At 37.7% G+C, this 26679-nt stretch overlaps 1 protein-coding gene and 1 pseudogene across 1 annotated transcript; one reads left to right on the plus strand and one right to left on the minus strand.

The window, feature by feature from the left end:
* Positions 1-198: 198 nt before the first annotated feature.
* Positions 199-5655, minus strand: LOC107587431 (uncharacterized protein C9orf9 homolog; annotated as a pseudogene).
* A 1603-nt stretch (positions 5656-7258) lies between these two features.
* Positions 7259-24978, plus strand: LOC107587432 (adenylate kinase 8-like). The gene is given in 9 exon segments (XM_016275229.1): positions 7259-7310; positions 9358-9438; positions 9593-9664; positions 10092-10295; positions 13169-13258; positions 17542-17683; positions 24459-24539; positions 24650-24684; positions 24687-24978. Coding segments are annotated over 9 exon segments (978 nt in total). The 3' UTR covers positions 24908-24978.
* Positions 24979-26679: the final 1701 nt, after the last annotated feature.

Below are 26679 nucleotides of genomic sequence, written 5' to 3' on the forward strand. Positions count from 1 at the left end.
GTACAATCAGACGGTGACAGGTGTAACAGGTAACGAGGGACTCTATTTTCAATTTGAGAAAACAGATTTGTGTTCTCCTACTTGCTATGATCAAAAAAAATACAAATAAAATATATGTTTTGCATATTGTGTCATAGTCATCCATTTAATAATGGTAATTCTATATTTAATCATACTTTGTGTGGTAACTCACTGGAATACATGCATAAGTGTTGAACAAGTGTTTTATTTCCTTGTATGTCCTCCTGGTGGCTTCAAGGCTGGTTTTCCAGCATGCCAGCCACCTGTGCCTTTTTTAAATCTACTCCGGTTTTTACTGGTCTCTTTATCAAGGTCTGCAACCATCTCCACGTTTTTTGCAACTGTTTGTTGAGAGCTGCAACTGCTCAATTGTTTGTTGAGCACCTCCTCAGCTGTAGATGGTGAGGAGGTCTAGTGCCAGTGGAATCACACTCACAATCCCACCATAGGAATTTCTTGCTTCATCACAGCTCAGCCAGTTTATCTCGTTGTGTGGGTAGCTATGAAGCAGGAACAAAATAAGTAAGTAATGCACTGTGGCTATTCTGACTCTTGAGGTTCATTACCATGCGATTACAATCAATGAACAAAATAGCATCCTTATGCTGGATCATTTAAATATAAATTTAAATCATTAGTGTAATTTTCCTGTCACTTAACTGATTAAGTACGCAACTTCCCTTAGCTGACTGATGTTGCTAGGGGTTGAGGAGCTCCCTGCAAGTATTCAGGCCCTCACTGGAAGTGCTTCTGCTGGACAGTGAGGATTCCAGATGTTTTCAAACGCCTTCAAGATCAGAAATAATTTCCAAAAAGAGCAAGAGTGTGCGTTTGTCTGAGGAATTGCTGCAGTGGAGATTCAAGTACCTTTGGACCTATCGAGGAACATCTTTTTTTTTTTATTAGTAATTCTTGTATTTAGCAAGGTTGCATTAAAATGCGTTAAAGACTAATAGAAAAAAAAATATTTCAAGTAAATGCTGTTCTTAATATTATGCAGCACATCTGCTTTCTACATTAATAAGAAATGTTGCTCATAAACCAAATCAGCACCTTCGAATAATTTCCAAAAGTTCACTTGGCACTGTAATTATTGTGTAATTTTAAGAAATTACAAGAATCTTTCACCATAACACTGTAAAGTGTAATTACTTTGGAAACTGTGAATAAATCATCACCTGTGTCACGGCGGAGACATGCTCAGTTTTGTCCCTCGCGTGCTCCCTCGAGCGCTCAAGAGCCGTGATAAATATAAATAGCTGTTGTATGAAACGTTTATAGCTGCTCTCTGACGGCAGTCATCTCAATTTAATTATTTAACCTGTTTAAAATGGATACAGCAATGTTAAAGTCCAGAATAAGTACTGTTGTTTACAGAGATATGATAAAAAATATATATATGAAAAAAAACATTGTAGTACGTTTCGACTTGAAAAAATAGTATTTTATTAGAAAGAAGATGAGCGATTTTAACATAAGGTAAACTAAATAATATTCGTGATAATAAATGGCATATTCACATGTACAGTGTTGGGGAAAGTTACTTTTAAAAGTAATGCATTACAATATTGCGTTACTCCATAAAAAAGTAACTAATTACGGTACTTAGTTACTTTTTATGGAAAGTAATGCGTTACGTTACTTTTGCGTTACTTTTTAAATCTGGACAGGGCTTGCTTGTTTTTAAAATAAAAAAAAGTTATATTTTTGGCCTTTTCGCACCAGAAGTGAAATTAATAAGCCTCAGGCTGAAGGGAAAGTACATTTACGTCCGTACAGTAGAATGCAGAAGAAGACATTTCAACACACTTCAAAAAGGTAACTTGCGTTACTTATTTGAAAAAGTAACTCAGATATTCTCTTGTAAATTAAAAAGTAATGCGTTACTTTACTAGTTACTTGAAAAAAGTAATCTGATTACGTAACTCACGTTACTTGTAATGCGTTACCCCCAACACTGCACATGTATTAGAACTTACCTGTACTAGTACGTATTATAACGGCATATCCGCACAGTCGCTGTCTGCTGTTTCTGTTGCATTGAATTAGCGTTGCTTAGCAACAAGAGTACGACACTCGTGCTCCCTCTGGTGGTGGTGATGGTGATTGCTGACCAAGGTACCAATGGCAACATACAGTAACAAACGCATGCGCACGGCAAACTAGCAACAACTGCGTTTCAAGCCAAGGTAACATTAAATAAATGTCTTCTTTTTGACTCTCTTTTTTTAATCGAGTAACGTTACCTACGTGGTTTTCGTTACATTCCTCAAATTTTCCCAACGAGTCAATGCTGCATCTGAAAACCAATGTAATTTCCGTCATTTGTTCTGTTTAAAGTGTCAGTCCGAAAGCTAGTTTGTTTACTGGTATTTTGTTCTGACTAAAAACACGTCCCATCCTTGCCTCAGAAACCTCCGCCTTCAGTTTACATACGTTCAAGAGTCTTTTCGCGCTTTGGACACGTTTAGCCTCATAAAAGACTATTGTATGCGTTTTATTGATTTCAGGTAACGTTACTCTTTTTGTGAACTAATTCACATTTTTACAGTTATTTGCAGATTTCCAAGTCTTTGGTGACCTCTGTGTCGTGAGGTGTACTGCAGTGATAGATGCGACTGTAAAGCCATGAGATGGTCATTTATGCAGAGAAACATGACATATTTCACCTGGTCCAGGTAGTTATAGTCGATGCTCAATAAGTTTATGATGATTTCTAAGGCAAATAAATTGATCAAGTAAATTATACATTTGCAGACACTACTGAGCAATGTAATGGTGGACAAACCAGAGGACCCCATTCAATACCCGATTAACTTCCTAAAAAGGGACAGTTTTGATGATAAGGTTTTTATTTATTTATGTATTTGCACTATTGATAAATCCTGACTATTTTTGAAATGACCTGTATGAAGGTAATTCGTTCTTATAAAAATACATTCCTTACCACAAGATGGCGCAGTCGTACATAATATCAAATAAGAAGCGTGACTTGAAGTTGGAGCTGTAACTATCCAACTTATTTAACATTGTTCAGATAAAAAGGCAGTTTAAGCTTATTATAGAATGATACTAACTGCCAGCGTTTGGACATCAACTAGAAATACATTGCTAGATTTAATTAGCTATAATGTTGCCTTGCATCTGTAATGTATTAGGAACAGTTCATTCATTTGATTTATTCCAGTGCCAAGAATCATATTGTTGGGTCCTCCAGCGTCCGGGAAAAGAACCATAGTAAATGCATTATTTTAAGTCCCAAACTGAGTAGCTCCAATAATTTCTGCCATTTAAATTTTGTTACAATTAGTGTATATGTTTCTTGTTTATGTATTTTAAAGTGTCATCCAGCACTGCTAGTGTTGTGCTTCCTGTAAATAACTGCATATATTTGTTTCTTTGTCTTTGTGTACTTTCTTCAGTCTTGAAGTGTATTTATAAATACACCTGTCATGTCAATCAGAGTTACGTTTCAATAATGTATTCATCATAGTGACAGCGTCAGGCATCAGAGATCCCAATACTGTCATCTGTACAGCTTTACCTGTTCAGAGTGTTTTCATTTTTGTCATTTTATATAATGCTTCAGATTGTCCTCTTTTGTCGCAGGCTAAAAAGTTGTGTGAGCACACACAGGCTATTCACGTAACTTTTAGCGATATCTTAAAGGATGACAGTGACCTAAGCAGAGCTGCACAGCAGTACCAAGACAAAAAACAGGTGGGGTCTCTCTTTCTCATTCTCTTGAAAACACATGTACTTCTATAAGGTTTACTATAGATTGTTATGACTATATTTGCCTTTTTAGGAGGCCTAGAAGAGGGAATCTGCTTGTAAGCTTGTGTGTGCAACATGTTACTACTTAATTGCAAAGTATCTTCAAGGAAAAGTAGTCTGGAATGCCTTGATCGTGATATTCATTTTAGATGTATAAGTAGGAAAGGTAATGTTGTCAGCATTTGCTACACTCTCTGGATGCCGGTAATTGCTGTCTCTGTGGTATTGTAAAGACATAGAACTGATTTTGTCTGAAGTCTGATCATGCAAATGCAATGCAGGCTAGTTAGTCGATAAATCAGGAGAGTTGAATAGAATTAGAAGAAAAGAGAGAGATGTGCTTAGGAAACGTGCCTCCCAATGGTTTAATTATTCTAATTATCCTCTCACTTAAACTCGCCATAGCCTTGAGTTTAAAATAGAACGATCCAAAAGATTCCAATTATTATCATTTTCACAAAATTCACAAAGGAGAGTGAGATGAAAGCAGCAGAGTATGTCATAAATAGATATTCAACAGCTATTTGAATATTTCTCATATTATGTGTTTAATAATAATTTGATTGTTTTGGTGGACAATTTAAAAGTTGTTTACTATAGAACAGATATCGGTTTAGAAGGTAATGTTAGAAACAAACATGACAGAAGTCAGTTGGTTTATATTCTAATAGATATTCTATTAGACTACCTGACATTCATTATATTAGATAAGATAAGATAAAATAAGATTAGGTTAGATTAGATTATAGGGTTTGATTTGAAGTCAGTTAGTATTAACTATTACATTTGATTTAAAAATGTGCTCTCTGTGATTTAATGTTGCTATGCAGTGTTGGTCTGATCAACATGCAAATGACAGGAGTCTGTAGTTCTGTATTTTTATTTGACTTGACAGCCACCGGTGCAAAGCCATTTCAAATGTTTGTTAATGTTGGTCTGATAGAAGATTCCCAAAGACCTCTGGGTCTAGACTAAAACCAGACTGTATTCGACAGGTAAGGACTTGTTTTTAATTATTTCTTTAGTAATTCATTTAGAAAAATTACCACTGAGCAGTTAACTCAACTTGTCAAGAGAGTGAGAGAAACATATTTTCATCCTGATCTTGCATGCAAGTTTTGAACAGTGTATATTTTTACAAGCGTGATGCCCAAATAAGTTGTCGTATTTTTTCTTTATTTACACTCAACCTTCTATGATAAATAATTAGACGTGTGTTTCTCCACCTCCCTTGAGGACTGCTGGGATGGGTCTCGGGGAATGCAAGACTGCCCGGTGAGAGTTCTCTGAGAAAAGCTTTCATCACCAGCAGGCCCCTCACCGGCTGCCAGTTACATGTGATCTCAGTACTGATGCTAAGAGCCTCACCGCTGAGGTGTCCGTTCACGTACGCTCTCAGATCTCACACCCTTTTGATTCCTCCTTTCATCTCGCCATCAAATCACACAATCAATCACGGTCTCCCTGATCGTGTCTTTCTCTGAAGTGTCAGTTTCTTCTGTGTGGCCGCACGGAGGAATATGTAAATCGTCCGACTCCAAACAGCATCTCCTTTTATTCCTCACTAAACTCCGCAAATGGCTTTACTCAGCCAAGGATCCCATCACGAAACTTTTTTCACTTGCCATCCTTTAACTTTCACCTTTCAATCTCAGTAGTTTGTGATTAGCGACTGCTTTGAATCTAGTAATGGATGTTTATCCCTTCAGGCAAACTGTCTGATAGTATTTATCAGGTTATTTAATTATTTTCCTTCCCGACTGATCTGCATATGAGCAGAGGATTGAGGTAGAGTTTTTCCTCTGTAGATTTAGACATCTGACAAAGCATCTCTGGCTCACCATGAGGAGCCTTCATCTCATGGTCTCCAGCTTCGCACACACTTAAATGGGCCAAAGAATGGAATGATTGACATGTCACATCACCACTGGAGCCTAGACAGCTAAGCTTAATTGCTCTGCCACTGATGCCTACATGTGTGTGTGTGCTTGTCTACCTGTTTTTCCAAATTAAGCAACAATGAATGTTAATCATGCCTAATCTAGGTCATCTAGTTCATCTCCGCCTGTCGCTGCTTCTCAAGCTGTCTTAATTCTTTCTCCCTCGCTCTCTCGTTCTCTCATGAGGCTACTGTTTGTAAAACTTTAGACTTGTACTCTTGTGGAAAATGAAGAGAGGGAGCATAGGTAATGAATAGTGATTTAAAGTAAAATGTCAATTTAATGAGTGCCTTTCAGTCCTGGAAAAAAACGGACCCTAAAGTAAATGAGAAAAAAAAGAAGGAAGGAAAGAAAGAAAGATCATGGGGCGCATGTCACAGTCATCCGGATCCCTAATGAGGCTTCCAAATAAAGTTATGCTGTTTGAATTTGCATAGTGTCTGTAATTCTATTTTGAGGGAGAAAGGAGGAATCTGAAGGAAAGTTTGCAAATGAAATAATATTGTGAAATATTATTGCTTTAAAAAAACTGTTTTCTATTTTAATATATTTTAAAATGTAATTTATTCCTGTGATGGCAAAGCTGAATTTTCAGGAGTCATTACTCCAACCTTCAGTGTCACATGATCTTTCAGAAATCATTCTAAAATACTGATTTAGTGCTCAAGAAACATTATTATTATTATTATTATTAATGTTTAAAACAGTTTTGTTGCCTAATATTGTTATGGAAAGCAAAATACCTTTTTTCCAGGATTATTTTATGAATTCAACGTTGAAAAGAACAGGATTTATTTGCAATAGAAATCTTTTGTAACATTATAGTAATATATACTACATGTGTATACTGTTACTTTTGATCAATTTAATGCATTCTTGCTGAATATAAGCTTTAAATTCTTTAAAAAAAATTACTGACCATGTTTAAAACAGTTTTGTTGCCTAATATTGTTATGGAAAGCATAATACCTTTTTTCCAGGATTCTTTTATGAATTCAACGTTGAAAAGAACAGGATTTATTTGCAATAGAAATCTTTTGTAACATTATAGTAATATATACTACATGTGTATACTGTTACTTTTGATCAATTTAATGCATTCTTGCTGAATATAAGCTTTAAATTCTTTAAAAAAAATTACTGACCCTAAACTTTTGAATGGTAGTGTACCTAAATTAACTAAATAAATGCTTGCTGTTTTTCACTTGACGTGTTCAGTGTTTTCCACTGAGTGAACACTGCATTTAAGACAACATATCAAGTTAATACAATTTCTAAATTTAAAAAAAATTGTATGAGACTTGGGTTCTGTTCTGTTCCTTTGTATGTTACTTCACTTTGTGTGTTTATATTAAAAAAAGAGCAAAATAAATTAACCAAATAATCAGTAGTTAACAGCTAAGTTAACAACTAATTGAGATCTAATTGTAAAAGTCAAGTGGAGTGTTTTGTAGCCGCTCATGCTGTCTTATTGTCAGTCTATTGTGTGGGGGAGCAGCGTGTTGGGGTCTGTGAGTGACATGTCAGAGAGCCGCTTCTGCTCCCCTGCCTTGCCTGCTGTTGGGCTGACTGGTGACATCTGCTCCACGCATGTCCCTCCTGTGATAGCTGGCCTCACTGCAGATGTTTCAGTCCTGGGGTCTCTGTCTGAGCCCACTGCTACAGCACCACAGCCTCTTTTGATGTGGGGATGAAACGGAATGAAGCAAGTCGCAGTGGGGCTGTGTGTTCAGATGTATGTGTGTGCGGGAGTTAATGTGTGCAGAGAGCATGTATGTATGTGCAGAAGTTTGACTGAAACAAGTTTGGGCTCAGTCTCCTCGTCAAACCTCTGAATGTTTACAGTTGCAGATTTGTATATAATCCGCTCCTCAACCGATGTCTGTGTGTTCTGTGATAAATATTATTTTACTATGTTCTTCTAGAAATGCTCCACATCAATAAACTAAACAGACACGATAAAGGTTCCAAGAGGGGGTTTTCGCAGTGATGTCAAAGAACCATTTTTGGTTCCAAAAAGAACCTTGAACAGTTCGTAAAGAACCGTTTTTTTCTTAGTGTGAAGAAAAGTTTAAAAAATCTAAAGAACCTTTCTCCACTGTTAAGAACCTTGTGTGCAAAGGAAAATTTCCATGGACGTTAAAGGTTCTTGATGGAACCATAAATGCCAATAAAGAACCTTTATTTTTAAGAGTGTACTGACATTTGTAATTCAAGAGGCTGTAGTTTGCTCAACATCTACACTGTATTTTTCTATATTCATGGCAGTTAGATTGTGTAGGCTAGAGGCCTTTCAAGCAATCTGTGAGTCAGGCCCTGCTCATGGGCTTCCCAGTCACAGAGGCAATCAAATGCTTAATGGGAAAGTAAGTGGGAGGAAACTTGCGCGCTGAGATCAGGTAAAGCAAAGGATAGGTTTGCCGGTAAAGATCAAAGCCTGAAAAAACAAAGGCTGATATCAAACAGACACTCGAAACTCAGCAGCAAAAACCCACAGCTCCTCTGATAATACTTAGATCTATAAATGTTTGTTGCATATATTTATTTATTTTAAGATTATTCGCTGCAGTAATAAGTTGGCCCCTAACAAGCACTTTTGGGAGATGGTTCTTTGACTGTTCGTTATTTTACCGCACCATTGCACAGGAAGCCTTGGGATTTAGGAGACTATTAGAGAGGAGGATTTTTTTTATGGATTTGTAACTAATGAATGATATGCATGTGGTTTTCTTTCTTCTTATGTTATTTTTATTGCTAAGTGAGAAGTGTGGAGAGGAGCTGGAGAATTAGGTACATTTTCAAGGATTTTATGGATTTAACCCTCCATTTGCCTCCCTGCACGAGACCCCATATGGGCCAGTTTTACTCCTTATTCATACAACAATTTATACATTCATTATTTAGACTGGTACAGGGCAGCAATTTATATGAATTATTCATATAAAATTATTCATTCAAAGCCTATTACTGTTTTTTAAAAGTATTTTTCCAAGCAGGATATTGTTTTGCCTATATAAAAACAATTTTAAACTACAATTTAAGCACAGTAGCTGACCGTGGGGAAAAGCAAGTGCATTTATAGAAATGTAAACAGAAAAATTGTGTGCGTGCGCGTGTGTGTTTGTTTAAGACAAAATGCGCAGAAGGTGTCAGCATCGTCTGTGTCACCAGCAGAGTTGGACTCCGTCACCAGAGAGTTGGATTATTGTTTAAAGCAGATTATTTGTTCCTTCTCAAGAGAAGTATGTGTATAATATATGCATTGTATTTCCAGGGCTGGGTTTTGGAAGCATTCCCAAGACACAAGTAAAGTATTTTTCCAAGCAGGATATTGTTTTGCCTATATAAAAACAATTTTAAACTACAATTTAAGCACAGTAGCTGACCGTGGGGAAAAGCAAGTGCATTTATAGAAATGTAAACAGAAAAATTGTGTGTGTGTGTGTGTGTGCGTGCGCGTGTGTGTTTGTTTAAGACAAAATGCGCAGAAGGTGTCAGCATCGTCTGTGTCACCAGCAGAGTTGGACTCCGTCACCAGAGAGTTGGATTATTGTTTAAAGCAGATTATTTGTTCCTTCTCAAGAGAAGTATGTGTATAATATATGCATTGTATTTCCAGGGCTGGGTTTTGGAAGCATTCCCAAGACACAAGAAGAGGCGCTATATCTACAAGAAGCAGGCATCACTCCAGATCATGTTGGCTAGTGGCATGTTGTCCAAACATTTTGTTGTTCCCAACTGAAAAACAAGAGGTTTGAATCAAATACCCAAATATCAAATATCCCTCGGACTCGCTATCACTCCCTAGAGGATTTGTCAGACTCTAGCGCTTTCTTTTAACTCTTTCCTCACAGTGATGCTGGAAGCTCCTGATGTCGTCCTGATTGAAAGGAGCTCGGGCCAGAGGATAGACCCTGTCACAGGAGGTAATGTCTGTATGATCATTACACTTTTCTTAGTTCAGAGAGTGGGACTGGGAGACAGGTAGCCAACACGCACCCTTGTTAGAATGCACTTCATTTTCTGTGGACCTTGACAGCGCTCAACCTGTTTGCCGAATCCCAAATGGGTCCAGTGTGTCCTCAGGGTTTCAAAAAGCCCAGCTGTAATGAACAAAAGCCAAAGCTCCCTGCAGATTTGTGATGGTGCGAATGCACCATTTTCACATAATTGCCATTTTCCCTTTTGTTTATTTATGATCTCTGTTTATGAATCTTTTTTTAGGACATTCACTGTCAAAATAAATGCTATGATAAAGTTTTTTGTATTTTACACAAAATATTTCCACCTCAGTACATATACCCCGGTGTATATAATGTGAACTTACCCACATATTTCCTTTCCATGTTTCAGATGTATATCACGTCACCTTCATGTGGCCTGAAAGTGAAGAGGTTGCACAGCGTTTAGAAACACCTAGTACACTGATGCCAGCTAATCTTATAGCCAAGAAGCTTCAGAAGTTCCACACAGAAGCTCATGCTGTGAAGCGCACATTCCACAGCTGCCTGAAGACCATCAATGCTGACCAGCCCCATGTAGACGTCTTCTCACAGGGTAAACTTCACCACCGTTACCTGGTCTGGTACCAGGTCCATCCATCTGCATTAAAGGGATACTTCTCCCAAAAAAATTTATTGTTGTTGCAAAACTGTATGACTTCTATCAGCGGAACACAAAAAATATATATTTTAAAGAATTTTGGTACAGTAACAGTTTTGATGACTATTGACTTTCATTGTATGGGGGAAAAAACAGACTTTTTTCAAAATATCTTCTTTTATGTTCTAAATAATTTCATACAGGTTTGGAATGATATATAGGTAAGTAAATGGTGACCGAATTTTCATTTTTGGCAGCATTTTGTCTATCCCTTTAAATTAGTGTACAGATCTTCTTGTCAAACTACTGGTTAGCAATGACTTTGAGGTAAGAAATTGATATTAGGTGGTATTTTCCATTGGTTGCTAATTTAATCAAGTCATTTGAATTCAAAACACAGACTGTATCTCTAAAAATGTCTGCAGATTAGGCTTAGGTAGGTCACTGAGTTACATTTATAGCTTTTTAAACATTTCTACTAATATCACCTACTGTGATGAACCAAGATCTACCGCCCCTATTGGTCGGAGGTCAGTAGCGCAGCGGCTGTATTCAGAGGCAGTGATTGACCAGCTTGTCAAGCACTCTGCCAGTTGAGGAGGTTGCCTCCGGCAGCTCTGCAGGCACAGACTATCCCATGAGAACCTGGGCAGGGATGAGCGGTCCTCGCCAATTACATTAAAACCATCTGAATACAACCTGTCTAAATATTATATCGCTCAACTTGACAAAATAATTTTGTCACTTCCCTTCCTTTAGTTATGAGGTAGAGCTAGGCAGTGAATATTTAAACCACTCTTTGCATACATCACTTTGACTGTAGCATTAGGCAGGTTCGCAGCATTTTGTGAAATTCATACCACAGTTTTTTAATAACAAAGATGCATAATTATCATACGAATGAGTATGCATGGATTTTATAGCCAGTCATTCTATATTAAGGTCAGCACTTTTAGAGAGATTTGTCATAAACCGCCGTCTGTCTATCACTTTTACAATATTTTGCCAGCTCAGGCTACATAAACATGAGCTGGGAGAAATTCAAATCCAGTTTTGGACTGGTTTCTCTCGCTTTCTCATAGAAGTTAGGCGTATCTGGGGGGAAATAAAGGCTCATTTAGTCTCATGGCACATTAGTATTAAATCCAAAATGCTCCACTTGAGTATCTATCAAGGAAGCGGCCCTCCGGCCTAATGGTTTTGCACTGTGGGCTTGATTTGTAAATTGTAGATTTAGGACAGTGTGCCATTATGCTTTAATCTTGACTCAACTGCACCTGATTTTCTTCATACGTCTAAATGGAGGACATTAAATAAATATTTGAGATAAACTCTGCCATAAAACATTCATAAACCCATACTGAGGTACAAACAGCAATAAGGCTGTCATCTTAAATCTTGATTAGCGCTAATTCAGCATGCAGTTTGATTGTAACGTCGCTAGTTTCCCCCTGACTTAGCCTTTTAGCACATTAACATGTTTTGCATATTAAGCATTTATCATGTTGTTGTATAACAATTAGCAGCATAAAGGGCTGGATGAGAGGGACTCATTAGTTATGATTAGGCTGTTGTTAATCATCGCACATTAGAATGGCAGCTCAGTGCAGGTTCCAGACAAACAGCATTGTTGTGAGTGAAACCCAACTACAAACAGATGGCTTCGACGTGGATGTCACACTACAAGCAAATGCCCCCGTGGACATGAAAGGAAGACTCTAATGATTAATTAATCAAGTGGCTTTATATTCGGTTTAGTGGCAATCTCTGTTTATGATCTGAGTGAATGGGCTGTCACCAGCCTCACAAATGTGCTCTATTATCTATCTTACTCTGTTAAACATTCAGTAGACTCTGTCTGTGCCTGTGTTGTTTTGTATTAAAGTATGATACAGCAGTAAACAATCACTATAGGGTTAGAGAAAATTATATTTAATCTGTGTTTGGTTGCACAAACATGTTTTGTAATGCATACCGTTCAAAAGTTTGAGGTCATTTCAAATAAATGCTGTTCTTTTGAACGTAATGTGCATCAAAGAATCCTATATTAAGCAGCACAACTGGGTTCAACATTTAAAGTAATAAAAAAACAAATCAGCATATTATTTCTGAATGATTATGTGACATGGAAGACTGGGTTAATGACTGCAGAAAATGTATCTTTGCCGTCACAGGAATAAACTACATTCTAAAATACAATATAATTACAGCTATTTAAAATTCGAATAATATTTCACAATATTACAGTATTTTTAACTGTATAAATAGAGCAGTGATGAGCATAAGAGACTCAACATTCATGAAAGAAAAAAATAAATAAATACAGATCTGACCAATCCCAAATTTTGGACGTTCCTGTATCATTAATGCATTTGTGGTGGCACTGATAGCTACATTTAGTTTTCAGCTTGAATAGATATGTAATCTCATTTATTTGCCTGACATGTTGTCTTTCATTCACTGAAAATTATCTAAACATAATAGTAGTTTAGCCAAAATGTAAAATTCTGTCATTATTTACTCGCCCTCATGTAGTTTCAAATGACTATACTGTTATTTTTTTTTGTTTAACACAAAAGTAGACATTTTTGAAGAATCATTATGCAGCTCTTGCCATACTACAACTGTTTATAGTGATCAGGTGCTGTCAAGCTTAAAAAAGGATACAAAAACACCAAAAATCATAATAACAGCATATGGGTTTAGTACAACATGAGAGAGTAAATAATGACTAATGAGTCAACTGTGTCCATAGGTGTATGTTGTTTTTTTATTATAATTTTAATTTGAACTTTCTTCTGTTCTTTCCTATATCTCTGTCGCTGTAGTTTGTTGTGGTAAGCTTCTGAAGGCAGTGTCAGCTGATGAGAGCCATATGGGGGAGCTCATTAAACCCTACCTGGAGTCAGAACAGCAAGGTATGCCTCCCCACCTCCACTATACCTACTGCCAAATGGGTCAATCATACAGAACAAGTGAAACCCCAGTCTGGATGCTGCAGAGTTCTGATTCCTGCTTTTGACCAGATAATTGGACCCCCTACAGCCAGAATAGTCTGATTGGTGAACATGTTGTCCTATATTCACATATATGACATTAGTTTATGGTAATTGCATTCTAAATGATTGTCATATAATTTGCAGTATGTAATTCTGTAGACAGGTTTTCTTACTTTTAAACAAAATCACAGTACTTGCTGGCTTCTTACCCTACAGGTTTCTACTCTAGACAACCAGTACTTTTATATTTTGAATACATCACATTGCTCTAGATGTCTTGACTCTCTGTGACCTTTCATTCATCCTCAATATTGTTATTCCCTTCCCATCTCACACCCTCTGTGTCTGCCCAACACCTTCCTGTTCTAAATCCCTCAGAGACCATAAGTAAATACAGTGTATATATATATATATATATATATACTGTCCCGCCCCTCAGAGAATGCATTCATCCGCTGGGACTGCCAATCACTGCCTTTATCACAGCTCCAGCCCGAGCTACTCGCCTTGAGCAAGTCATCTTTAATTTAATAAAGATTCTCATGGGATGCGAATCACAGAATATAAGCATGCATTTTTATGTTTTGTACTTTTCACCTTTTTGACACTTTCATTGATAGTAAATAGAAGACAAAAAATGGGAAGAAGAGGAAGTACGGGACTAGGAATGACACAAGCCAGATTTACAAACTTGCATCAAATCAAATCAAAGTTTATTTACAGAGCTGTCACATTTATGTTCCGTTCATGGACTTTGGTTGTGTTTCTTTTATTTCCTGTTCTCCTGTTTAGTTTTGTTCCTTGACCTAGGCTGCGTTTTTTATGCCCTTCACTCGCAAACTTTTGCATTGTGGTCTATGGAGCGGCCTGAAGTATGCATATGAAGCAGACTCGCTCCCTCGGTCAAAATCGAGGGGTCGAGGGTCTGTCCATATAAACTTCACTCGTCCACTTCACGAAGTGGAACGCACTTCAAAATGGCAGCGGGGATTCCCCCGAGGGGAAGTGCTTAGGGAAGTTTGCAAGTGCATGTCTAAAAGTGGAGTGGAAAGCAGCCTTAGTTTTCCTTAGTTCCCTTGATTAGTTCATTCTGTTCACCTGTGTCCTGTTAATTTAGTCATTAGTCCCTCTCTTGCTTTTGTATAAGTACTCTCCGTTTCTGTTCAGTCCTTGCTGGTTATTGTTTGATGTTATATGTTGGTTGTGCTGCATTTTCCCTGAGTTTCTCCAGTGTTTCTTCTGTGGATTTATTAAAGGGCTGTTATTTGGAATTCTCCGTCATCTTGTGCTCCTTACCGCACCAACATGTGACAAGAGCACTTTTTAAAATCAACAATTGTTTTGCAAAGTGCCGTACAAGCATAAACAAAGCAAAACTATTTTACACATAACAAACAATAACACTAACCAAATACATAAAACAGCTCTCATACTGCGTTAAATGCCAGAGCATGAAAATAAGTTTTAAGACTGGATTTAAAAACAGCAAGTGTTTGGGCCTGCCTAACATATAGAGGCAAGTTATTCCAAAGTTTTGGGGCTGCAACAGCAAAAGCCCGGTCACCCCTGCTTTTCAGCTTTGTTTGAGGTACAACCAAGAGCAAACGGTCAGTGGACCTAAGTGCTCTCGATGGATCGTGCGGCTGTATTAAATCAGAAAGGTAACTTGGTGCCAGTCCATTTAATGACTTATAAACTAAAACTAAAACCTTAAAATCAATTCTAAAATGAACAGGAAGCCAATGAAGAGAAGCCAGGATGGGTGTAATTTGTTCGCGCATGTATGACCCTTTCAAAATCATTAAAAGACAAAAAAGACTTGACTCTTGATAATTGCCTCAACTGAAAAAAATAATAAACTAGATTCAATTACGGAATTAATTTGTTTATCCAATTTAAAATCACTGTCCATTATAACACCCAATTTTTTAACATTTGGCTTTACATATGATTTTATAACTCTCAAATCTAAATCAGGTAGATCACAGGTGTTGCCATTGCATCGCTTAAATGAGCTACATATCATCTTATTGTTTTACTATTCATATTCTTATCTGTAAATCAATAGTTCAACCAAAAATGAACATTCTGTAATTTACTCACCCTACGCTCATGTTGGTCCAAACCTGACCTTCTTTCTTCTGTGTAACACAAAAGGATATATTTAGGATATATATATATATATTTATATATATATATATATATATATAAAGAATATATTCAGTGGGGTCCAAACAACATTATCCTTTTATTGTAAGAATTTTTAAAAATGATTTTAACACCATGTGATAACTTTCATTAATATAATAGAATTATTATATTATATTGTTTGATATTATTATATTATATTATATTAAATTACACTTTTTGAAGTTTTAGGATAACCATAACTAACATTATTGCAACAGATAATTAGTTCTTGTACATTTAAATATTTACACATCACAAAACTTTGATACACATTTCTTGCTACCAAATAATATTAATTTTACTGTATATGGAATATTGTAGGAATAAAACCTATTATGGCTCATACAGAAGTCTTGAGAGTGGACTCAACTTAGGTTTATTTATTACCTCTGAAGAGTACACATGCACACCCCATATGACCAGATCTGTCAGAGCATGTTAAGTGTCTAGCAGTATCTGTCACATGCAACATACTGTATGTTCATAAATTCATGTTGAGTGTTTGTTGAAGTAGCAATGTGTGCATAAGAAATGCTATGTAAATGTTTTGTTAGCTCGTATTCCATTGCCTTGTTGAACAGGATTGTGGTATCCTGGGAGAGGGGGATTTTTGTGCCTTCTCTCTCTCTCTCCTTTGGCTCTCTCCACCCTTTTCCTGTGACAGTGAGGATTTGAGGCAGAGTGCTTGCCTAAATAATTTACAAGTTGATTAATGGCCTCACAGGGGTATAATTAGGCGATGGAGAGCTTGTGGCTAGTGTAACCAGTACAGTGCTTCTGGGATTTGAGAAGCTGGATTATTAAGCAAACCAAAAAATAGTCTTAGGAGAAGTGAAGAAGGAGAGGAAAGAAAGAAGAGGAAGCCTCTCCAGGCTGCCTGATGTTTGAAGCAGGGCTGTAGAGATAGGCAAGAGGCTGTGTGCGTTTGATGTGGAAATTGGACAGTTTGAAACCGTCGACTTTAATTTTTCACCAACTGCGGGGACCCCCCTGGGTGCCAGCTTGCTTTCTTTAAAGAATGCTGTTCTATTTTCTCTTCACCCTCGTTATTTGCTTGTCCTCCGCCGCTCTCGTTAATTTTCCCGCAGTATTACGAGCGCCACCCTCCTCTACTGTGCTTTCCGTCGGTTTTAAGAGGTGCCATCATCCCCTTAAACAGTTCGCTTATGTTGCCTGTCAGTCAGCCATTGACTGCTTTTGTACTCTGAGAGGGACCCATGAAATATCTTCAAAAGACAAAACGTGCACACATGAATTTAAATAACACCATGTCTGCTAATTATTTATCACCTCACATCTGAATAAACCGTCTTGATTTGATACAGATACAAACAAAAGGCACGTCCTTGACAGTACCGCTTGATGATGAGATCACTGATGCTTAGCATGGAGATGATGCTGTTACAGTTTTCCTCAGTCTATCTCCTTAATTTAATCATCTTAATGGTGCACCCCAGCTCTCTAGATGCCCTGCACCTCGGTCTAAGTGAAACATTAATTTAGCTTTCTGTCCGCTTGTGCCAATGTGTTTTCGAATCAGCTTGTATTAACTGTTTATTTTGTACTTCAAACCCTTAAAACTGCATCCTATATTTGCATCTTTCGTATTTCAAAAACTTCTTCCAGTACCTGGAAGGAAGTAAACAAATGAAAGGCCTTTGTCACATCCGTTAGATCTATAACACTGTGATATGATGTCCTACAGGGAGGAACATATACAGTATTTCAAACAAATGCTAAGCAGGTGTGTTTGTGTGTGCATCTCATGGGGTAAACCCCCTCTGTACACCATGTTTACAGTATATAGGACGAGTGTCATTCAAAGGACACAGCAAGTTGATTCTCAGGAGTCTAAACCTCAACATTTTTGAGGTTTTCGAAGTTTGCCTTAATGTGATTTCTCTTTTTCTACTCTTTGTATTATTGTACTTCTGTCATGTAATTAGGAAGAAGTTATAAATAGGCGATAACTGTATCATATTATCGCTATGTTTGTGGTTTAATCTGTACAGTGCCATCAAGTATAGTCCTGCGGATCCTTACTGAGAGATTGAGCAGGATGGACTGTACCACACGAGGCTGGGTGCTCCATGGCTTTCCTCAAGATGTGGAGCAGGCAGAAGAACTCCAAGAGTCTAATTTCATACCAAACAGGTATATTAGTCAATATAAACCAATTTAGATGGCTGTAAATGTTGAAACTCAGCATGTTAACTGCCATTCCATAACTGTGGAAGGCATATGACTGTACAGAGATCTAAACTATTATCACAGTGATTTGTACCAATGGTTCTCAGTTTGTTTCCCATTCCCTTCTCCCTTTGAAACTAGAAAAAAAACATCTACACCACCACAACCACCATAATCTGGTTGACTATTAGTAGTTTTGACATTACGGGATAGTTTACCCAGTTCTGTGATTTGTGTGATAATTTACTAACCCTCATGTTGTTCTAAAAGAAGATATTTTGAAAAAAATCAAATTTTTGACACATTAATTATACATGTGGGAATGTTTGTTTTTGAAATCTCTTATGCTGCATTTATTATACAGCAAAAATAGTCCAAAATCATGTTCCGCTTGGGACCCCTGGACCCACGCAATTGCATGGTTTGCGTTGGTGCCTAAACATGCTACTGAAAATAGTAACATTGTGAAATATTATTACAATTTAAAGTAACTTTTTTATTTTTATATATTTTAACATGTCATTTATTCCTGTTATGGCAAAACTGAATTTGCAACAGCCATTACTCTCCAGTCTTCAGCTTAACACTGTTGAAAACAGTTTTAATATTTTTTGTGGAAACCAAGACACATTTTTTTGACATATTGAGGATACTTTGATGAAAATTATACATTTTTTGTAACAATATAAAAATTATTACTGTGACACTTTGGATCAATTTAATGCATCCTTGCTGAATAAACGTATTAAAAAAAAAGAATTTACTGACATCAGTGAATGTTACAATGGGCAAGGAACTATGCAGCTATGCAAGCATGGTGCATTTGCATGTAAGGAAGTGCAAAATATATGAGAGCTGGGGGTTCACCACACATTGAAAACCCCTGGTTTACATTCAATTCTGTCCTCTATCGATTTCAGCCTATGGATTATCTATCCACTGGATTCTTATTTATTTACTGGCTGTAGGACCTTCACAGTGACAGACATGAGAGATGTAAACAGAGATGTAACCATACTGTAGGTTTTTAGATAACAAAAACAAAACAGAAGAGGAGTGTATGAAACTTTCAGGTTATTATTTGTGATTTGTGTCTCTTTGGTTATCCTAAATAGTGAGTGTAACCGCAGGGCTCAGATTGCCCTCTCAGATTACCCTTAGCTCTGCTGCCCTGGAGGATCTGATGCCACTTAGATTATACAACCTGTCCTCTGTGTGTGTCCCCTCATCAGAGAGCTCACTTTGAGGTTAGGTCATCAGTGAAAATAACCGTGTCCCAATTCTGTCTCCTTTGACACAGAAGCAAGAGCAGGAACACAAATCTGTGCAGTAACATTAGAAAAATTCTACATGATCACCGTAGGGCCTCCTTTTCAACCTGTTGCTACTCATCATGATTTCTCATCATATATACTCCATCTTATGTGCTCTCTGGTATTAAGATTTTATCCCAGAGATCAGCAAGCAGCCATGGTGTCTGCTTCCCGCGCCGCTTCTGTGTAGCAAGGCCTTATTTCCTCCATTAACAGCCCATGTTGTTTGGGCTAATGGCAGGAGACCTTATTTGCATAGCATTAGTGTAATTGATTCGAAGGCCCGTGGTTAGCCTGGCCCTGAAACAATGGGGAGATAATGTTTCCGATGGGCCGATGATGGCCCGATGGCGGCGCTGTACCTGACAGCTTTATTAATTAACAGCTCTCTAGTTACCAGGCTTTAGTGAGGATGAATAAGTCAGTTCCTCCTGGAGCAGTGCCAGGGCATGGGCATTTAATAGGTGTCACTGGCAGAAGGGAGAGGGGACAGAGTGCAGCAGTGTTGGCATACTGGTTAGATTGGAGGGATCCCTTTACCCATTTCCTGAAAGGGCTCCATTAACAGAGAGTCATTGCCTGCGATAAGTGCCAAGACGATGTTGTTTGTGTGGCACCAGAGTCTTTAGCTTGTATTGACAAACTCATTTACTTTGTGTTGTTAATGCTATTGTAAAGTGGATTAAAGCCCAGTGGATAGTCTTATTTTAAGAGCTTTGCTTTAAAAAAAATTCACTGTGGCGGTACCTTTTCTAATTTAGGTACTAATACGCACACATTAGATAATAATACCTTTTAGGTACCAATATGGCACCATCAGGTACAAAGGTGTAACGTTTGAAAAGGTACCGCCCCAATGACAGCTTTTGTACTTTTTTTTTTTCACTGTGGCGGTACCTTTTCTAATTTAGGTACTAATACGCACACATTAGATAATAATATGTACCTTTTAGGTACCAATATGGCACCATCAGGTACAAAGGTGTAACGTTTGAAAAGGTACCGCCCCAATGACAGCTTTTGTACTTTTTTTTTTTTGGAAATTGTACTTTGGCTTTGTATTGTTCATATATATACCTACAATAATGACCTATTTGGCTTTCTGAAGATTTTGTAGTGGCAGGTTTTTCACAGTATTAGCTGTCTGCTCCAGTTAGCGCTCCCTCTTTTGTCATGTAAAGGAAGTTACCTGATCCATGAAAGACGAAAGAGGAAGAAAAGGAAAAAGGATTCTCGCTAATGAAATTCTCTCATCAGATAAATGAAGATGCCTTTGCTCTGGTTTCTGAGGGTGCAATCATCTGATCCTCTTTCAAAAGCTGATCAGTCACAATTTGCTGTGGATGTGTGACACTTTCATTTAGAAGGAAATCTAGAATTAGCTATTGTTATGTACAGTATGAACCCCAGAGCAACATGTAAGGCAATGGTTTCAAGGGTGAGCGTGATTTCACCAAGTACAACATGTTCCTGGATCAACATTCTTGTAGATCCTGGAACAACATTCCTATCAACCAATCAGAATTGAGGGATAACTTTTCAGGAAATATCTGTTTTAGGCTTACAATCAGGGTTAGGTGCTTCTACACCCTTGTTAATCAGCTATCATTTTACACTGTTTTTAGGAATAAATTAGGGGTAGGGTTAGGTTCAGGGGTAGGGATTGGGTTAAGTCTATATTTTTGGACAGTTATGTTGATCCAGGATCATGTCTTACTTGGCAAAAATCACGGCGACCGGTTTCAAGGCCCCACATGGACCACAACAATATTTGAAGGCCCCATGATTTTTTCCAAGTCATTTGTGATTTACTGGAAAAGGATTTTTTATTCCCAATTTCTAATGATAAAATATTTTAGATCTTTGCATAACTATAAAAATGTATATTCATTATAAAAGTTCATTTACATGACTAAATCTACACTTTTAAAATTTGATTTAAAAGTTGTTGGTTTAGCATAAAACAGCTAAACTTAAAATTGTAGCTGTTTTAGTATATTTTAATGCTTGGTCCCCTTTTGGAAGTTTGTTGAGGCCCTCTGGTTGAGAACCACTGTTTTAAGGGATGCTTTCTCAAAAGTAGAATTCTGTCCAAAATCTTAAGACATTTTAGGTGCTCTTTTCCCTTTAATGAATGTGAAAGGACAAAAAGGTACTGTGAAATTATTATAAAAGTGATCCTTACAGCTTGTGGTCTATATTTCAAAATCTCTGAAGCTGTGTAATAGATTTGTGGAACAGAAATGTATTATCTTTTGTAAATCTTGACATCTGCCCTGGTTCATGAACAGGCTTCAGTGATTCATACATAAATCAAACTGATCCGGTTCTCAAATTCTCTTTGGTCTGTTTTCTTACATAAAACTATTGTTTGACTTCAAAAGACTATATAAATCACAAGTCATATAAACCACTTTTATGGTGCTTTACTACTTTAGTTTCGCTGGTCTCACTCCCACCCCTCCTACCAGTCTTTAACTACTCTCCAGTTTGGCTAGTCATCAGCCTCTTACAGCTTTGACACACTTGCAAACAATCAGAGTCTTTGGGAGCTTTGAAATATGCATGGCTACCTGTGACAGGTAGATAAAGAAGAGCAATTAGCCATGTAAGCTAAGAGTCTGGCCCAATTACCTGCTCTCGTCCCTGCCTCTCTCTCTCTCTCTCTCTCTCTCTCTCTCTCTCTCTACCTGCACTGCGCTCTTGCTCTCTATTACTTAAATGTATTCCATGCGTCCGCTCCCCATCAAATCAAGCAACTCTTCCTCTGATTGGCTTATCAATTATACAGCAGGGGCAGCATTACAATTTAATCAGTGGTAAACATTGCCGTGGCCACCTGTAAAGAATCTTTCCCTCATTAATGTCTTAATTTGGAGAGATAGAAAGGGAGGCAGAGGGGCTGATGGGCTGATGGGAGCGGCAGCGCTCAGAGAGATCGGATGGACCGAGACCTTCTTGGATCACTTCAGCTCAGCGAGTAAACTGAAGAACAAAAGGGTCAAAGGTTACCATCTACTTAATATATACCGTATACCAGTGGAAGAACAGAAATGCACACACATACACGCATATACTGATGACAGGATATGCCAAGACTTGTGCGGTTTGTGATCAATTGTAGCAGCTGAGGACTGTCAGGCTCTTGTTATCTGCATTGTTTTAGTAAGTCATTTGTTAGAGGATCTCGAGCTGTCACGTAAGAAACATCTAATGTAAATCAATTCATCTTGTACAGCTCCCCCCCACATAAAATTGGGGGAATGAGAAGAAAGGCGAACACAAGCCCCCACCCTTCCATCCTCCAGCCTCAGACACAACGCACCATCCTCATAAATATTTCATGAGGAAGCATAAATATTAATTCTAATAGCTTTGCAGAGTAGTTATTATTTCTTTTTTAAGACAAATATTCATAAAAAATTGAGAGAACTGAACTTTAAAACTGAAATAATTAAACCTACACACACGCACACACACACATTATCATGCCTCTTAAACACATCAAATATCTTGCATTTTCAATCCAGACTAATAGTCAGTTAAAGCACCATGTCTCCTTTGTCCATTTCAGAGGGCCCATTGGTTCACAGTGGTACTGAGAGCCATGAACACAAAGACATTTAAATATTTGATCAAAAGCACCAACTTAGATATCTTTCTCCCATTTTCCTTTCTTTTCTCACCCCTTTTTGTGGAAAAGACCTCATGATGTACAATTCCTATTGGTCTTTATCTATAGCTAAATTGGTGCAGAATTGCATCTCACAACAATCTCAGTCTACGTAAAATGTTTAGGTGGCTAAAAATTATGATGTGGAAAAGGCTGTGTGGTTTCTGTCCTCTATAGGCCTGGCTGAAATCATTTGGGACAAGACTGGCATGTAACCCCCCCGCCCCCCACCTGACCACACCATTTGGCACACTTTGTGTATGCACAATGTTAAAGCATAATGACCCCTGGGTAGAGACCCCAACATTCCTCTGTTTGAAGTCCCCTCGTGACCCAGGAGAGTATCCCTGTTTTCCATTATTTTCTTCATAATTTATTTAGCTCTAATACCAGTGTATTATGATTATTGCTCTCTGAATGCTAGATGGAGTCTTCATATAATGGAATAATGGATTTATATGATTTTCGCTTGACGTTATGATTTTTGCAGGCATTTTGACAATTGTATGTGGGAATTGTAAAGAATTTAAAGTGACATGTAGCCAAGTATGGTGTCCCATATTTGGAATTTGTGCTCTGCATTTAACCCATCCAAGTGCACACACAGAGCAGTAAGTAGTAAACACACACACCATAAACACACACCTGGAGCAGTGGGCAGCCATGCGGCACCCACCGAGCAGTTGCGGCTTCGGTGCTTTGCTCAAAGGTCTCACCTCTGTCATGGTATTGAAGGTGGAAGAGAGCGCTGTACATTCCTACCTACCTTGCCAGTACCGCGACTAAAACCCTCAACCTTTGGGTTACTAGTCGACTCTCTAACCATTAGGCCACAACTGCCATAATGGTTCTAGTTCCTGTTACAATTCTGGTTCCGCAAAAGGTACACAACAGTTCAAATGTTTTGGGTCAGTAATATTTTTTCATGTTTTTGAAAGAAACCTCTTATGCCCACCAAGTCTGCATTTATTTGACCAAAAATACAGTAAAAACTATAATATTGTGAAATATTATTACAATTTAAAATAATTTTCTATTTTAGTATATTTTAAAATGTAATTTATTCCTGTGATGGTAAAGCTGAGTTTTCATTCAGTCATTACTCTAGTCTTCAGTGTCACGTGATACTTCAGAAATCAAATCATTGATTTGGTGCTTAAGAAACATTTCTTAATATTAGCAATGTTGAAAGCAGTTATACTGAAACTGTGATGCATATTTTTCAAGATTCTTTAATGAACAGAAGGTCAAAAGAGCAGCATTTTGTAACATTATGTCTTTACTGATACTTTCGATCAATTTAATGTCTTTGCGGAATAAAAGTATTTTTTGAATTGCACTGTATGTTTACACAGACTTATAATTACTTTTTACAGGGTACCTCTCTTTTGACCATTTTTTGGTAACATTTCATTCATTCATTTTTATAAAATGACACTGACAGAACACATGGCATGTATCTTTCTATATATATCTGACTGGTCTCACCGTTAGTTAATATATACTTTATATTATTATTATTATTATTATTATTATTATTGTACTACGCTGATCACACTCACTTTTTCTCTTTTTAATAAATTTTTTTTAACCCCAGTTCCCAAGCCTAATTGTTTTTGTCTTTCATTGTTTTTAAATGAGCCTATGTCTTTGGCATTTAATATCTTTACCAAGCAGCTTTTTTTCTCAGATTTGAGAGGATCACAGGTATCATAACAGACTTCCACATGATATCTTCCTCTCTCCCCTCTAGGCTCTTCTTCCTGGAGATAACTGATGACATTGCTATTGAGAGGGTAACACTTAGGGGTGTGGATCCTGTGACTGGAGAATGGTGAGAAAGAATCAGCTTAGTACATTGTAAATTTGTGTATAAAGAATCCATTCCTTTAGGTTCCATTAAACACATATATGCATTCTGAATGTCACGTTTGAAATCTGCAGGTATCACAGCATATATAAACCTGTCCCTGGTCCAGAATGCAGGCCCGGCTTCGATTTAACCCACGGCATTCAGAGGCACAACTGCTAAAGAGGCTTAAGGAGTACTGGAACCATACAGCGGACCTGCAGGCCTTCTACCCACAGGCAGTTTACATCAATGCTGGCCAGGACCCACACACCGTGTTTGAGTCACTGGAGAGTAGGCTTGTGGGCCAACTACCCAAAGTCCTGTCTAACCGAGAAACATCTGAGAGCTAAACACTGTTATAGGGATACTCCACCCAAAAACATTTTCTCTCATCATTCACTCACCCTCATGCCATCCCAGGTATATGACTTTCTTTGTTCTGTGGAACAGAAGCTGAGATTTTTAGAAAAATAATTCATCTCTGTGAATCTATATAATGCAAGTGAATGGGACCCTCAAAGCTGACGCTTCAAAAACCACACAAAATGAACATGATGGTAATCCATATGATGCCTGTGGATGTCTTCTGAAGTGAAATGATGGGTGTGTGTTAGAAGAATACTGATATTTTCAACTTTTTGACACTATAAACCATCGCTTCTGGCCACTCTAGACAACTGTCAAATGCAGGTTCATGAGTTTACTCTTGATGTAAATTTGACATAAGCCCATTGTGAAACTCATGCAAGAGGTGTTGCAGTAGAGGAACACGATTACATCACACTTCATGTGCTGATGTTTAAATCAAGCGTTAACTTATATATCAGTTGGCTGGAAGCAATGGTTTATAGTTTAATGTTTATATGAAAGTTTAAAATATTCATATTTTTCTCACACACACACACACACCTGTGGTTTAGCTTCAGAAGACATTGATTCATCCGCTGGTGTTGTATGTGTTTGTTTCATGTGATTTGCATGAACTTTGATGGTCCCGTCCACTCACATTATATGAACTTACAGAGATGGACTGTCTTTTTTCTAGAAATCACCATTTCTGTTCCACAAAAGAAAGAAAGCCATAAACATCTGGGATGGCATGAAAAAAACCCGGTTCCATTCCATTTTTGGGTGGAGTAAATTTTAATTAACATAGCGAGAAAAAGCAGACTGGCCAAACCCTTTGTGGTGGGCAGTATTAGTCCCGCTTCAGTGGTCTCATGCTAAGGAAACCAGTCTATGCTGCTTTGATTATTAAATCCGCTCTCCTTCTCTCTTCCTTTCGTTGAGGTCACTGGATGACTCCCACTGGGGGGGGGGAGGAGTTAAGTACACTGGTTAGAGGAACATGTTAACAGGCTGATTTTTAAATTCCCCTCAGATATTGTGCTATGACAGGCAGACACTGACTTCATTACAGAAGATGAGGTCCAGAATATGCATCTCCTCTGAATATGTAAACACGAGGGCCTGTGTATATCCAAAGGGAGAGAGGAGGCTACAAAAATTAAATGCTTCTGAATGAGGAAGTATTCCCTGAGCTCCCTCTGGTTCTGTAGCACACTGAACAAAGACTGATTTTCAACAAAGGGTTTATTTAAAATCTGTACTATGTAGAACAGTGATGGGCAAACTTGGCCCTTCCAGGCCACTTTCCTGCAGAGATTTGGTCCAACCCTGATAAAACTCACCTGCCTGTAGCTTTCTAGTAGTCTTGAAGACAATAATTAGCTGGTTCAGGTGTGTTTGATTAGAGTTGGAGCTAAACTCTGAAGGAAAGTGACCTGGAAGGGCCAAGTTTGCCCACCCCTGGTGTAGAACAAATGTAATGCTATTGTTATAATGTTAGAAAGATTCATATTTGAGCTTTATATAATGTACAGAGAAAAGGTGCTTAAAGGGATAGTTCACCCAAAATGAAAATCCTGTCATGGTTTTCTCACCCTCATGTTGTTCCACACCTATATGACTTTCTTTCTTCTCTGGAATACAGAATGTTGGTAACCAAACAGTTTTGGTTCCCGTTGACTTCCATTGTATGGACAAAAATACAATGGAAGACAATGGGACCCAAAACCAGCATTCTTCAAAATATCTTGTTTTGTGTTCCACAGAAAGTCAG

This window comes from Sinocyclocheilus grahami, unplaced genomic scaffold (assembly GCF_001515645.1).
Source record: "Sinocyclocheilus grahami isolate Dianchi unplaced genomic scaffold, SAMN03320097.WGS_v1.1 scaffold92.1, whole genome shotgun sequence".
Classification (NCBI taxonomy): Eukaryota; Metazoa; Chordata; class Actinopteri; order Cypriniformes; family Cyprinidae; genus Sinocyclocheilus; species Sinocyclocheilus grahami.